General features: G+C 39.0%; 1 protein-coding gene across 3 annotated transcripts in view; it reads left to right on the forward strand.

The window, feature by feature from the left end:
- The first annotated feature begins 3,879 nt into the window (after nt 1–3,879).
- Nucleotides 3,880–15,194, forward strand: part of RFC1 (replication factor C subunit 1) — a 33,769-nt gene continuing 22,454 nt past the window's right edge. Inside the window, exons 1-4 of one of the 3 annotated variants that reach the window (XM_056489182.1) lie at nt 3,880–4,142; nt 9,071–9,199; nt 10,126–10,201; nt 11,296–11,415. In XM_056489182.1, the coding sequence (XP_056345157.1) occupies nt 3,966–4,142; nt 9,071–9,199; nt 10,126–10,201; nt 11,296–11,415 (502 nt within the window). In that variant the 5' untranslated portion in view covers nt 3,880–3,965. Of the gene's footprint in view, nt 4,143–5,204; nt 5,347–9,070; nt 9,200–10,125; nt 10,202–11,295; nt 11,416–15,194 lie in introns of those variants that run through there. The other 2 variants (XM_056489184.1, XM_056489183.1) reach the window with 2 other exon arrangements.

The raw sequence follows: 15,194 nt of genomic DNA on the forward strand, positions 1-15,194 counted from the left end.
CAGGGGCCTGTTCCAGTTCTTACACAATTTTCCTAGATTTCTTCAAATAAATTCAAATAGCAAAGATAATTAGCCCTGGAAGATGCTATTTCAGTATTGATTAATTTAACAATTCATATACACAGCTGGAGCATCAGTAGAGCAAATATTTATGGAGCAATTTTGCAGTATAATTTAATCTTTTAACATATTTAGTATGCATGTTGAGATACAGTCAATTTACTCAATATAGTAAGACTGATGCCTGCCATTTTTGTTTTTCTTGAGCTACAGTAATATAAAGTCTGTAAAATATAGTAATTGAAACTGTGAGCACAGCTGCAGAAGATCCTTGAGGAACAACACAGAAGTATGAAGTAATTTTGCATGCAAGAAAGATACACACTGAAATCTGAGCATGGGAACAATTAATCACTGGAGCAGAGCACTCTGTTCAGATGAATTAGCCCTGCTGCCATGTAGGACATGAAAATCCAGTTGGACTTCACTACTCCTGCTCCCTGTGAGAGCATGCTTGCAGCACTGCAGAATGCCACTGACATATACCTTCAATTTATCACTAAAGCTGATTAATTAATACAAATTGAAGCCAATTTATTTATTTTTAGGATAAACAACAAAACGTCCATGTTTGTAAGCATTTCTCTGCAGAGCTTTTACAAGAAGCATTTTTACCACAGATGATGATAGAAGCTCCCACTGACATCTTCTGCCCTCCAGGTTCCTGGTGGTGGGGTAGTCATGCAACTGACATCTAACATGATCCTCCCCTCTTACCTGAAGTAACTGATCTACATTTCTCAGCCAAGATCCTACTTTGGAGGATTTCATTACCTGGGCAAAGACTTGGGGAAAGGAAATACTGTGACTGTTAATTTGGAAAGCAAACAGCACAGAAGAGTGAGATGTGATCAGGGGCTGTTGGGAAGTAAGGGTGTGAAAGGAGGGGAACAGAATTAATGATTCCACTGGCTCAAGTGGCAGAGTCAGGACAGGCTCCAACCCTGATGCTGCAGGAGGACATCTTACAGTGTGATGCTGCACAGTGGGATTTCCTGCCTCTGTCTCTGCATCTAATAAATTTGGATTCAGAATGAATCAAGACTGGGAGAAGCACTCGCTGATACAGATTCAGTAGTTAGGAAGCCTAATGATTATCCAGTTCAATTCTTACTGATCAGTTTTCCTGTTCTTCTCTACCTTTGCCAAGGCATGTGAATCAAATGAAGAAAACAATTTTTCACTTGACTCTTGAATATGTACTTTCCTTGTTTTGGGGTTTGGTTTGAAAATCTGGGGTTTGATCTACAGAAATGCCAAACACATTATTTGAAAGGATAGAGCTTTGAATGTTAGAGTATCTGAGTTGACATATTCATTCTGCCTAGATATGTAAATGAAGAAAAAGGCCTAAAGACAAAGTTCACTCAGAAGAAGTGTAATGTTTGCATTAACATCAGCTGTTCAGATCTACTAGTGTTAGGTGCTCAAAGAAAAACTTATGTAATTGCCCCCAACAGCATCATGCAAATCCCTTATCTTTACCTTATACAGCAAAAACTGTTTGAGATGGGATTAAGTCTTTTCTAAAGACACATAATTGTGATGGATACTATAGAAAGCCTAATGTAAATAGAAACTATGCCACAGCTTTATGAAGAATTTTTGGAATTTTTCATTCGTAACAAAATGCTAATTTCTGCTTCTACAGTGCCAGAAAAAAAAACTATTTTCTTTACTAGAGAGTCTAGTAAAAAAATATTCCTTAGAGGATTCTTCCAAAATAGAGACTACAACCTAGTAAATGAGTATTTTAATGCCATTATTACTACAAAAAATTAGAATTTAATCTGAAATTTCACTTTAACAGTTTATTTCAATTTCAGAAAAGTATCAACATAGCAATATACAAAATATGAAAATAAACATGATATTTACAGAAACAGATTATTTTTTATTTCTCAATATAAGAAAATGTGATTTTCTTATTAAAAACCTCCTCTCTCAATAAGCAAGACAAAGCCTTCACTAATAATATTAACAGGACTGAGACTGAGTGAGACTGAGACTGCCATCATTGAGCTTATTACATAGGGGAAAAAACCTCAAGTTCAAGATTTAATATCTCAGTTTTTAAAATGTATTTTGGAAAAATACAAAAAGCCAAATAGTCTGTGAGTTTCAGAAACGTAGTAAACAATAATAATTTTGTAAAAATTACTTGTCATAGTTGTAAATAGAGTGGAGAAATCAAGCTACTTTTCAAAAAGCTGTAATTTTAGTTGGGTAATAGGTCTTTAAAACACGACCCATGATCGATTATAGACTCAGAAGGGCTTTTGCCTTAATTTTATCTTGCAAAGCACATCATAATACAATGAGTATTCGGTTTTCTTCCCTGTGGTGCAGCAAGGTTTTTCCTACCCGTTTTTCCACTGTTTCCATAGGCATGTACATAGGAACAGAGATATCCTGTGTCTGCCCACCATAGCCAGGAGTGAATTGGGGCATTCCAGGTGTTCAGTCTGATGTCTTCATAAAGGGTTAAACTCTCGTCTTCCATGAAATATGATGTCATAAACCCACAGACTCACTCCTCTGCTGGATGTTACTCTAGGTAGCTTTATCAACCACAAACAGAGATAACCACCTGCAATAACTCTTTTAGCTTTATTTGAACAGTTTGGCTCTTAAAAACGTCAGCCATTTTAACAGATCTTTAGCTCTGGTATCGGGAGTACGCACAGCTTTCAAAGTTACATAACGAGAATTAAATATGTAAATACAAACTTAGCACTGGAGATGTTTTTCTAAAGCAGTATCAGATTTGTTTGCATAGCCATTATGTTGAGTGCATATGGAATAACTTGGCAAAACAGGCCAAAAAGGACAGCCTGTGCTGTGGGTCTTTGTTTACTTGCTCACTGTGTTCCTTATGCAGAAACCCAAATTCAAAAGCTATGCTAATGCTGAAAATACACTGGCCCACATAACCATGTGTGTTCATAAAAGAACAGTAGCACTTTCTCTACAAACAGGATCTTACTTTAAAGTTCAGCTTCAAGAGTAAAACAGGAATGGCAATAGGTATCATTAACAACTATCTGGGATGAGAGCAAGTAGACAGGGAACACAAGTGGGAACACAAGTGACAGCATTAGGGATTGCAGTATGAGAAAAGTACAAATTGAACTTGTACTCTGGTTGTTTTTGTTAGATAAAGGATGTCCTGAATCACTGGCAGAATTTTTAACATCACAAATTCAGTTTGTCTTCCCCATTCTTCTCAAAGTCCAACAATAATTAGCAAACAGTAGGTTGACAGAATCTAAACATCAGACAGTATTTGAGTGGAGTCGTTTTTATCTGGCTTGAGCAAGTTTATTCCCTTCCAGCGTTCAGCAAGTGTGTTCAGTGGAAGAAAATATAGATTTAATTAGAAATTAATTAGAAAAATTAAGCAGTCAGTAGCAGAAGACACAGCGTTAATTAATTCCCTGGTTTCTCTTGGACTCCTAAGCTCCGAGCTCTACCCAGCCTTAGCGCACGGGAGAAGACACTATGAGCGGAGCGACAGCTCCAGCAGCAGAAGGAGGGACTATCACGTTTTCACCGGGAAACGCCTCAGTGCCGCGCTGCCCCGGGCCTGGCTGCCCGCCTAGCCTGGGTGCTGTATTTGGCTCAGTGCCCTAGGGAGAGACGGGAGTCATGGAGGCCCGGCACTGCCGTCCCGCCTGTCAGCACCCGGCGGTGCAGCCTGCCGGCCCGCCCGCTCTGCCGGGGCTGCCCGCGCCCGCGCCGCTCCGTTCGGAGCTGCTGCTGCAGCTGCAGCGCTGCGGGTCCCGCCGGGGCAGCGCCCGCGGCAGCGGTTCAACCCCTGCCGCACGGAGGGGCCGCTGCCCCCGCACACCAACGGGCACGGGGCCCACGGGCACGGGCCGGGAGCGCTGGGGAGAGCCCCGGCCATGGCCCCGGCCCCGGTGCGGGGCACGCCCCGGCCGCCCCACAGCCCCGCCCGTCGCGGCCGTGACGGCAGCTCGGCGCGCCGGGCCGCGGGAGTTGGCGCGAAGGCGGGAGCATGGAGCCGGGAGCGTCCCGCTAGGCACAGGGACCGCGCCGCCGCCGCCGCCGCCGCCGCCATGGTGAGGGCTCCCCGGCGGGCCGGGGGCGCGGGGCGGGGGCGGCGCGCAGGGTCCCGCGGGCCGGGGGCCGTGAGGGGCCGCGGGCCCGGCGCGGCTGAGCGAGCCCCGCGGGCGGCCCGGGCCGAGGCTGCCCCGCCGCGCTCCCGCCCGCAGGGCCCGGGCTGCCCACGCCTGCCGGGAGCACGAACCGTGCCCGAGGAAATGCCCTTGCCCGGACGAGGGATGCGGCTGAGCCTCCCGGCCTCCCTTCCCGCCGAAAGCGGGCGGGGAGGAGGGCGCGGACCGTGAGCTCGTCCGGGGAAGGAATGCGCATTTACAGAAGGCGCCAACCTTCTGCAAACGGGGTGTGCCGGAATGTTATCTCTTCCATTAATTCCAGCAGGAGCACACGAGGCGTTCCTGATGCCGAGCTGGAGGGTGCGCAGTATTTGCAGACGAACAATCCGATTGGGGAAAAAATGAGCTTCAAATTCTGGAAGTAGACAGTTGTTTATAGATAGCGATGCAACCCTCTGTAGGATATAAAGAGATTTTCAATATAAACATATACGTGTTACTGTGCTTTCCAAAGTGCTGCTCACCTGTACAGTCACCATAAGATGGAATCCTCTTTTCATTTTTGGCACAGATAAGTTTGCTTTTATTCAAATGGAATCCCTGTGCACATCTCTTACTGGTTTAACTACAGATGTCATATTGCAGCTTAAGGTGCAACTCTAGTTTTGGAGTCTCCAAAGAGTTTAAGCTTGTTTATAGCTTCCACCTGGTGCTCTGCAATGATGGGTGATAGAATCTGAGTCCTCTGCTGTACTGACAGAGGTCTGCCAGCACCAAGATTCCTGGCGCTATTAAACTGGGATATTTCCATGGTTTGTTTTGGGCTGGCTGATGACTTCAGATTTATGTAGGAGGACAAATCTGCCTCTCATGTGTCCCTTCTAACACCTTTTTAGAAAATTAATCTTCTTAAAAGGCTTGCTTCCTCCTTTCCCTCTTTTCTGGGGACAAAGGCATTCTCTCTCTGTGTGATCTTCTGAATGTCACCCATCTCACAGTGTCTGGCCCTGTCTAGAAGGGATGAAGACAGCCATCGTTTTGGGGAGCATAGAAGTTGCCTCATCCCATTCCTTTTTGAGTGCTGAAGTGGCTGCTCAACCATCTCTGCTGCAGCTGTGGAAATAGAGGCAGAAGCACAATGATGCTGGTAATGGTGCAGCCTGTTCTGCTTGTGCAGCAGCAGCATGAGTTTATTGCAAGTCAGTGTCACACCATTGCAAACTTTTCTCGTGTAGTTCCAAGTATAAGTAGCTTGATTCTGCAGCATATTCTCAGCTGTTCTAAACTGAAGTGTGCAGAGTTACACAACAGACTGATTTGTATTAGATGGGATTTATTTTTTCACCCAGATTAGTGGCCATGACCCAGTTCCCAAGCAGGAGTAGCAGTTTCTTGAGTTTATTCTTGCTGAGAGGAACTCTCCTGGCTGGAGCTGGAGCATCAGCTGTGACACACTTTGAACTGTGATACTGCTTGCAAAGCTGCTGCAGGTACCACTATCAGTAACTCTTCATTAAGTGTAGTTAGCCAAGCAGTTTCACTGAAGTGAAGGCATAAATCTGATTTTAGTTAGTGCACTTGTTCTGAGAGTGCCAAGTGTCAGAGCTGACACATGAGCAAACAGAAATATGCAGACTGGAAATAGAGTTATTTTGATATAAACTCTCATTGAGACACACACAGTACCTGAAGTAAGGTTCATTGCTTTCTACTGCAGTCACTGAGCTAGGCTGGTGAAGTTCAGTTTTGTACTTTGTATTTTGAGGTGCAGACTGGATTATATGATGTTACTTTGGAAAATATTCTAACTTACTGAACAATAGTCTTGCAAAACCACTCTTTGAGTTTCCAGACTTTGTACTACCTGACAAATGGGTTTCAGTTTCTGTTTGTGTTACTCTCCCCAATAGAACAGACACACAAATCTTTTAAGAGAAAACTTGCAGCCTTGCATATTAATTACTGTGGTCTTCTGTTGCAGTGTGAGATTAGAGGATTTGAGCAGCATCAGAACAGGCAAGGACTAGATGGCACAGCCATATAACTCCAAGCTAGCTAAGTAGGAAGCAGCTTTTTAGGCCTTTCAGATGCTATGCATTAATTACCTCCCTGAGTGACAGTCATCAGACATTCATAGTTACAGCTCCTACCTTGGTGGAACTACTCAGATTTATTCTTTGTTGGTGCTGCTGCTGAAACAGCCCTTGAGACCCACACCAGAACAGGCTGACTTTTTTTAATTTTAGCCTTTTGGCAAGGGAACAGCCATGCTGGTGAGTATGTCCAGGATAATACACAGGGCACATTGCTATGGTTTTTGGGGACATGTCCTGGAAGGAAACTTGGCAGTTTCAGCCTTTCCGCATTGGAAAGAGCCTAGATAAAAGCTGAATGTACAGTTTTCCACCTAGTGGTCCTATATATGTATGGATGGCATAATAGTCTAAAAGGAAGTCAGAGTATGTTAGATAGATAAGCCTAGAATGGAGGAAAGTGGAATCCTGTCTGGCTTCTAAGCTTGTGTGATAGATACTTGTGTGGCTTGATTTCTGCATTTAGTTATGCAATTAATTAATAATTTATCTGGCATGCCTTTATAAAAAGCCTGAAAAACCTGTTTCATGATTCCTGGATAAAAGCTTCACTGAAAGGTAATTTTATGGTTGCCCTGAGGCATACTTTTCTCCCAAGCAATTATCTATTCACTGTGCTATGACAGCAAGGTTACCTTTTTCTGCAAGGAGCAGGATAACTGAAGAAGATTGGTGAATTTATAATGGCTGTGCACAGATGACAGTCTTCCTTTGTAGCTTAGAGCTACAAGTTTGCATTTCATAAACCTTGTATGATCTTAAAGAATTCTAGTATTATTGCCTATTCTCAAAACACTAAAAGGTTCTGCAAAACTTCTGCCAGAATTACTTTAAAACTGCTTCCAGAACCAGAATCCAAACTCAAGATCAAGGTAGAGGAAAAGTAGGGATTAGTAAATCTTGCTAAAAAGCCTTTGGAGAAGCCTAATGTAAAACTTTAGAAATAAATTAAAGCAGACATGGTTTAAGCTGGGCTAACCAGTGTAATTCATATTCTCTGCTACCACTTTTAAGGTGTACAAGCTTGATGACTGTAATTTTGGGACATTTTCATGTTCCCTCATGTAACAATATCCAGGTAGCACAGAGGTTGACAGAGCAAGATAGATTTGCAGAGAACCTCAGTTAAGATTTTACTGAAAACAGTAGAATGAATGGAGCCTGATCTGGAATTTGATCTGAACTTAAATCCTCAAATATTTTAAGCTTTAAAGTAACAACTATTAAAAGAAAAGAAGCTCAAAGTCACTTTATTTTGCGGCACTTTATTATGTATTTAAATTATTTTACTACATAAAAGATCTAATACTTGTTTTTCTCTTGCCTGTGTTACCTTGAGCCTAAAAAGAAGTCAGTAATGAGTGTAATTGAGTAATTAAGTCCAAATATCTACTTGAAGACTTTTTAAATAGATACTTTCTTCAGATTCATTAGCTATAAAAAAAAATTTCAGAGTTTATATAGTAGTGAATTTATATTGTGGGAATATATGTGAAATAGTAGAATGTTGAAAATCTATGCTTCAAGGCATAAATTCCATGGATGGAAAAGTGTGAAGTTGCATGGAAGAAGAATGATTTTCAATCTACCATTTGCTGAATCCATATTAATATATGCAGTTAAAACATGAAGAGCCTCAATTTTTACAGAAAACAACGTTTCCAATTTTCGAAAATTGTTTTAAGTGCACTAAATGAACCTATACACATCCCATCTTTTGTTTGCTTTCAAATTACATGTTACATTGATTTGAAGCCCTAAATCCAAACTGACAGGAGTTGACTGTGAGAAAAAAAGCCTCAAAGACTCCTTATTATCAGTCAGACTTGATGCCAGGTTCATAAGAATGTTCTGCTTTACCTGTGGTTCCCTGTGATAACAAAGAAGTGCCAGCTGAACTCCATGGTAGGGAATAGCTCTCAGCTGTGTCCAGTGGGGTCCTGAGCCCCATCCTTTACCTGCTGTCAATTTAGGTTTAGGCCACAGGAGGCACTTTCTTTCTCTAAAATGGCTGCTAACCCTGGAGGTAGTGATACTAACCAGGTACCACTTTTCTCAAATTCTTTTAATAAAACTGGATTGCTAGATTTTTTAAGAGTAGTCAGATGTGATTTTGTGTGTACAGTAGTGATTCTGTAAAATTTAAGGTCCACCTGCTGATTTTACATGCTTTGAAAGCTTGTTATGGCTTTATTGTGGTCAGGTGCTAACATAAGGTAACAAAATAGATCTTGGTGTTATTTTTCTTTATTTGAATTTTATAAGTTTCTTGCTGGCTAGTTTGTTAGTGAGGTGTAATTTATGAGAAGGTGGAGAATGCAATATGTGCTATTCACTGTTTCAAGCTTTTGGTCCTTTTCTTTCTTTCTAAATGGGACACTACTTCACAGCTGTGTTAATCATTTTAACTATAGAAATACTTTGGCTTAGGTTTGCTATAATTAATCAGAAAAAAATTCTAATTATACATTTGTCTTAAGTCATTGTTTTTCTTTTTCATTGTATTTCTGGAAGTTTGTCTTGTAATATGTATTTGTGAAGATGCCCTAAGGAAGAAATAAATTTTTTTGAATGATTCAAAGGCTAGAGTCAGGTGGTGTGGGTGTCTGAGTAGCTACTTTTAAGTAGCTGGGCTTCATTTTCTGAACTGTAAATAAAATTTCAAAATCAATAAGTGTAATGGAGCTGCTGAGAAGGTAAATTCAGTGCATTGCTATTTTGTAGTGTGAAGAGCTGTGTGTATTTAAAAGTTTATAAATCTCTTTTCACTTTTACTAGGATATCCGGAAATTCTTTGGTGTTGTACCTCCTGGAAAGCGACAAGGATGTGAGACTGTGAAAAAGAGTGAAAAAATTAAAAATGGCGAAGGACCTTCAAGTGGGAAGAAAAGAGAGAAGGAGACTAAGGTTAGTTTTTGCTTTTTATATTTATGAAGTGCTTAGTTTCTCTGATGCTGAATTGTTTGTGGATCTAGCATTTTTTAAAGTCATGGTTCTTCTCATATACTAAAATAATAGACTATATATCAGTTGTTTTTATAGGCATGGGAGGAAACTGCCACTTAAAATTAACTTCTATCAGTAAAACTTTGTAGGTGGTGAAGAAAACTGATAATTTAAAAAATTTGGTTTGTAGGACAAAGGTAGGTAGAAGTTGTTACAGCTAACTGCTAGAATAAGAACAGTCTGATGTATTTGAAGTTATTCTGACTATTTGCCACAGTTCTGTAAGTAGGTTTGCTGATGTAATTTTTAGTCTAATAAACCCAAGGTTTGTGCCCAGTAGATGTAGACATATCATAAAGGTGTCATGCTTACAAATGAGGTAAAAGTCTGTGGTGTAGTGCCTGCTGACTAGTTTTTTTAACACCTGTGCAGGAAACATGAACATTTGTGTTTGTTGGGATCACTTCTCTAAACCTTCTGCAGAGCCCCAGTTCTTTAAAATGACAGATTTAAACTAGATTGGGTTCTGGTTTCAGACTACTTTATGTGTTAATCATCTGAGCTGTATGGAAAATAAAGCACTGGCTAAAGCTAGTTTTAAAATCACTTAAAGAGTGGAAGAATTTCTAATAGGATGAAATGTTTACTGTGAAACATAACAGTTTAGAAGATGCTACTTAAATAAATGTGAAAATTTTTCATTATTTTCTCTGTGTTGCATCTTTCCCCCTCCCATGCAGAAGTTAGCACAAGACCATTTGTAAATTTAAATTTATTTGGAAAATAAATAATTTCTGTTAGAATTTGTTTGAAACTCTCAAATGTATGACTGACTAAAAGCTGAGAGGATCTGTTTAATGGTTGAACTAATGGACTGTTACACTTAGGTGAATAATTCACCCAGTGAAGATGATTCCAAACAAAAGCGGACAAAAAAGAAGAGAAGAATAATCTATGATTCAGGTAGTGTTCACAGTTGTTTCTGAATATTCCTTTGTTTTTTTGCATCGTTATGCACAGTTGTTTAGGTAAATTGTACATCTGAAAGTTTTTGAGTTTTATAAACAGTTCCTGTTCAGCAGTGAGGAATAGTAGGAGTACAAAATTAATATATCGCTGCTACCTTTAAAGTACTGATGTTGTTTGGAGATTTGGCAAGTTCTAACCCTTCAGTAGTTGGAGAGAAAAAGAGAAATAGTGCTCTAAGCTCTTCAAGAAGGAGAACTCTGTGGTTTTTTGGTGGTATTGTTGATGGTGGTTTTGTTTTGTGCAGGGTGCCAGTACTCAAGTCAATTGACTATAGCCACTCTTTTATTTAGATATAATTACAATTTATTTGTGTTTGTCATGGAAAGAAATAGACTGAAGGTTAGCCCTCTCTAATACTTGTTAGTTGCCTCTGCTTCCTCAGTTTCTCCTGTTTATTCATGTGGGATCCATAATCCACAGTAGTGTATATCTGTCATCTCGACAGCTTTTGGCATATGGAGAATGGTTGGTGATGTGAGTGGCAATTCGCCACTATTCTCCTGAAAAATCAAAGTACCACGTCTTGATTTTTTTTTTTTTGGCCTATTGTTAGTTTTGAAATAGGTTTCCACCTATTGGAACACATCAGCATAATATTATATTTTTTGTGGTTTTGGTGTTGGGTTTTTTTTGTGGGCATTCTTTTAAATTTTTGTTTGTTTTGTTGGGGATGTTCGGTTTTTTTTAAGTAAATTGCTGTGGCATTTTTGAAGGTTGCATTCTTTTTTGCAGAGGTTATTGTACAGATATAGCAGTTATTGAAAAAAAAACAACCCAAAGCGTTTATTGCTATGTAAACAAAAAATACTGTCCAAGACTGAATTCTGACCAAATTTTTATTTAGCCATTTATATGGTGGATGAAAAGGGAAGCTATGTTCTGACCTTCCTTCCATGTGGTAGGAATGTGGAGTCTTTTTCTCACTCAGCTGAATATATATGAACACATGTTAACTGTTATGTGATCTGTTACTTAAAGCCTGTGTGTATGTAGAGGAAATCTACATTTATGTTGTGGTCAAAATACAGATTCAGAAGAGGAGTTGCAGTCAGTGAAAAAATCTAAGAAGTCACCTGAGAAAAAAGCAGCTACTTCAAAACTTGGCAAAGTTCTAAAGCAGGATCCTGTTGTTTATATTTCAGAGACAGGTAACGGAAGCAATATATCATTATATGTTCACCTTTAGTGGGGTGGGTTTTGTTGCAGTGGGATGGATTGTTTGACTCAAATGTGACCATAAAACCTAATATTGAGGAAGACAAATTATGTTCTCCCTAAACAAGCTAACCAAAAACACTTCAGAAGTTTAGCCTCAAGTACTGTAATGTCAGGAGCAGGGTGAAAACTGAGGTGATGTTGAGTAGTGGCTTAGGTTGATTTAAATAGGCATATAGTTTAATGAGGTAATGCTTCCTTGTTTAAGAGAATTCTGTAGACTTAGGGGGGAGGAAGTTAAGAAAGTATCTTTAATATAGTTTAGCTGCTCACTAGCATACTTGGAAATGTATGTCTGCAGGTTTGAAAACAGGGATTTTTATTTTACCTGGTATATAACCTTCCATGTCTGATCTCTGCATAATATGTTGGTGACTAAAACGTTCTTGGGTTTTGTCTTTTACTTCTCAACACAAACATTTATTTTGCCAGTTGCTGCAGTGGTTGTCTGTACTTCTACACCCAATCTGAGTTGGGCTGAAGCTGTAATTTCTGCCTTCTGTATTTGTCTCTGGAGTAGAGTTCTTTACAAGCCACAGTACTTCTTGAAGAAAGTGTGATTGAATTAACAGACTTGAATCCAAATCTGTTTTGGTAAAACATGGTTTTTAAGTAATAGAATTTCCATAATTTCTGTAATCCGTCTTTGAGTTTTATTACACTTATTTTGGAAGAGTGAACACTGTCCCAGGTATGGTAGGGTTTTTTTGGTAAGTTTATTGCTGAACATAAACATTGTCTCCCTGTAATAATACCCTGCATTTTTAAAACCAAAAGGGAAGAGGGATTGTTTGCTGCAGTATTGCATTAGAAGAGTGGCTCAGCTGTCTTTTTCTCTGCCCTTCTTCCTCCTTGGGGTCTTTTCTGTGTCTGAGATACATTGTGCTTATATTGCTTGTAGTAGGTAGTTGACCTGGCATACTGCTGTACCACATCCACTATTCAAATGAGCTCAGTTTTCCAAAATAACATGAAGATTTTATTTGTCTTATTTATCCTTTTGCTCAAAGCTTTCTTTCCTTTGACAGTTTTTCCCATAATTCTTTCCTAATTAAAAGGATCTTTAAAAGCATTTATCCCAGAGTAGGTAAATGATCAGATTCCTGGGGAATAAACAGCATATATTTAGGTTTATTATGCAGTTCCAAGTGGTGTAATCAGGTTTTTCTGCATAGGGATACCATGGGAACACTAGTCAAGATTATTAGTGAAATCCCTGAAAACCATGGGCTCAAGGTTACTTTTATCAAAAGAGGCTTAAGTACACACAGGTTTGATTTAACAGTGTATTTTAAAACAATGCCTTTATAACCTTGAGACATAATGCTTGAATTTTGTTTACATTTAATTTCTATAAATTGCTTCTTCAGCTTGATGGAACTGTCAGGCTGAGTGCATTTAAGTGGTATCAATACAGCAGTTGGCTTGAGATAAGTATGTGTTACAAGAATGGGAATATAGCCATACAGATAGAAGAGGTCCTCACAAAATTTGTGGACATTTGTCCTTTTCTTGTTTTTCACTGTTATGGAGCTGGAAACTTCAATCCAGAATATGCTGCTTGGACTCACTCAGAAGTCAGAATCTCATTCTAAAATCCTCTGCCCATGGCAGTGTTTAAAAGAGCCTTTTGGCATCAAGAAAGCAGTAGAAGTTTGGTAGTTAATTGCCTCAACCTATTTTTCAGTTTAATTTGAAACTTTCTTCCTCTTGTTGCTTGAATTTCTTTTCAGCTGATCTATATATCTATGCAAAATACAGCTTTCTCCAAAAGTATTTGGGGAAATTATCCTTTTTCTTTGTATAAGAGTAGACTGATCTGGATTATTGTGTTACTTTGTTTCTTATTGGCTTGTGAGCCAGTTAATTTTTTAAAAGACAAAAGAGCAAAGCAAGAGTAGTTGCTCTTTGTTTTTATTGATACATTTCATCTAAGTAAATATTAAGTTTAGTGATGACCAAAGATAAAACTAAGTTATTCTGCACAGTAACAAGGGGAAAAAAACCAAGCCTTATTTTATTGGTAGTAGAGTCTTAGGGGGATTGGGAAAAATCCAAATGTTCATTGTGCTTGTTAAAATAAGACTTGCACTGTTTGATGAAGTATGGAACCTTGAACTTTGTAGATGACCTGTTAGTGTGGTTTGTTGAACCTCATCTGGTTTCATCACAGGTAACTATTTAGCAAGAGTTTTGGCCTCGCTTGAAGTGAATACTTAATCTTTCATATACATTGTGTAGAGGTAATCATGTATACATAGCAATTGCCTTGATTGCTTGAATATTTTTAAAAATAGAAAAGCCTTATTGTAGTGGTAGGCTGAGTTATTTGTAAAGGTAGAAAACCCGACATGATAGGAACTAAGGAGGTCTGCAGGTTACTGGAAAACTGTTCTTTATGGCTTAGAGGACAGGACAAACAGACTAGCTTGTGAAGGTCCTTGGTGAATATAGATTATTTTAATGTGGAGAATATTGAGGCAACAAACAACAAAACAAACCCAAAAAACCTCAGACAAAAAACTAAGTGCTAATACTAGTGGGCAAAAAAAATAGTCCCCACATCCAAGCACAGGTTCAAATGAGCAGCAGGTTGTCAGTGAATAAGCATGTCTTTGACTGAAATATTTCATGGGGAAATAAAATATTGTCACTGGCACTTCCTGGGCAATACTTGTGTTCTACTTACTTATGGAAATAAATTTAAAAAAAAAAAGTGTTCTACTTAAGTGTAAATGTGAGGAGGAGATAAATAGTATTCTGTGTACCAGCTTTCCTCTAAAGTGTTTTCTGAAAGGTCAGTTGAGAAGATGTAGTTGAACCTTAAGGGAGTTTGAAATGCATTTGAGGAATGAGAGTGGGTTCTGGCAGAAATCCTCTGAAGAAGCAGGGATGGGTGTTGTAGAGAAGAATGTAAAAGTTATTGAGGAGTGAGACTGTTTAAAATTGATTTGGTTGTTTGGGAATACCAGTAGTACAACATAAGGATGTCCTGTTATGGTAACTGTGCTCTTGTACACAAACTTTTAAGAGTTGAGAGGAGCCTTGTATGAACATAGTGAATGTGTGATGGTAATTAATTCCCTAAACAGGAGAGTAAGTGTAAGTGTAGGTGTGGATGAAGTAAAATATAATCTTATTCTTATAGAAGTGGTCTTTTTTTCTTTCTACAGAAACTAGGATAACAGCAATATTGAGAAATAAATGTAATTCTGACTAAAAAAAAAAAGAATTAATTTATTGGAAGACATTAGAATTACTTGTCAGCCTGTATTTCAAACATGGCATGACATGAAATAAAGTTAGTATTAGTTTAGTCTCTGTAGCAGCTCTTCAAGATGTAGCTGCATTAGCTCAAGATGTTCCTGCTTTTCTCTGCTTGTTCCTATTCTCTGTGCTAGAGACCTTTTTTCTCCCTCAAATCTCCTTATTGAGCTGCCAGAGTAACTGGTCTTAATGTGGTTAATCTGCTGGATTAGTTCAAAATATAAAAAGAGGATTTGTGTTGGGATTTTTTTTTCTACGCTGATTGATTTTGTTTGAAAACAAAACCAAATTGAGCAAATTTGATTTGCTCTGAAAACAGAGCACTGTGTCCTGAGAGGCTCAGTAAGTTGAGCTGCCTGAGCTGTAGGTGGAAAAAAATTAGCACATTTATACTTGCCTAGATTGCTTGAAATTACTTTTTTCCTGTTTTATAATTACTCATGTA

The sequence above is a fragment of the Oenanthe melanoleuca genome, chromosome 4, assembly GCF_029582105.1.
Source record: "Oenanthe melanoleuca isolate GR-GAL-2019-014 chromosome 4, OMel1.0, whole genome shotgun sequence".
In the NCBI taxonomy this organism is placed as follows: Eukaryota; Metazoa; Chordata; class Aves; order Passeriformes; family Muscicapidae; genus Oenanthe; species Oenanthe melanoleuca.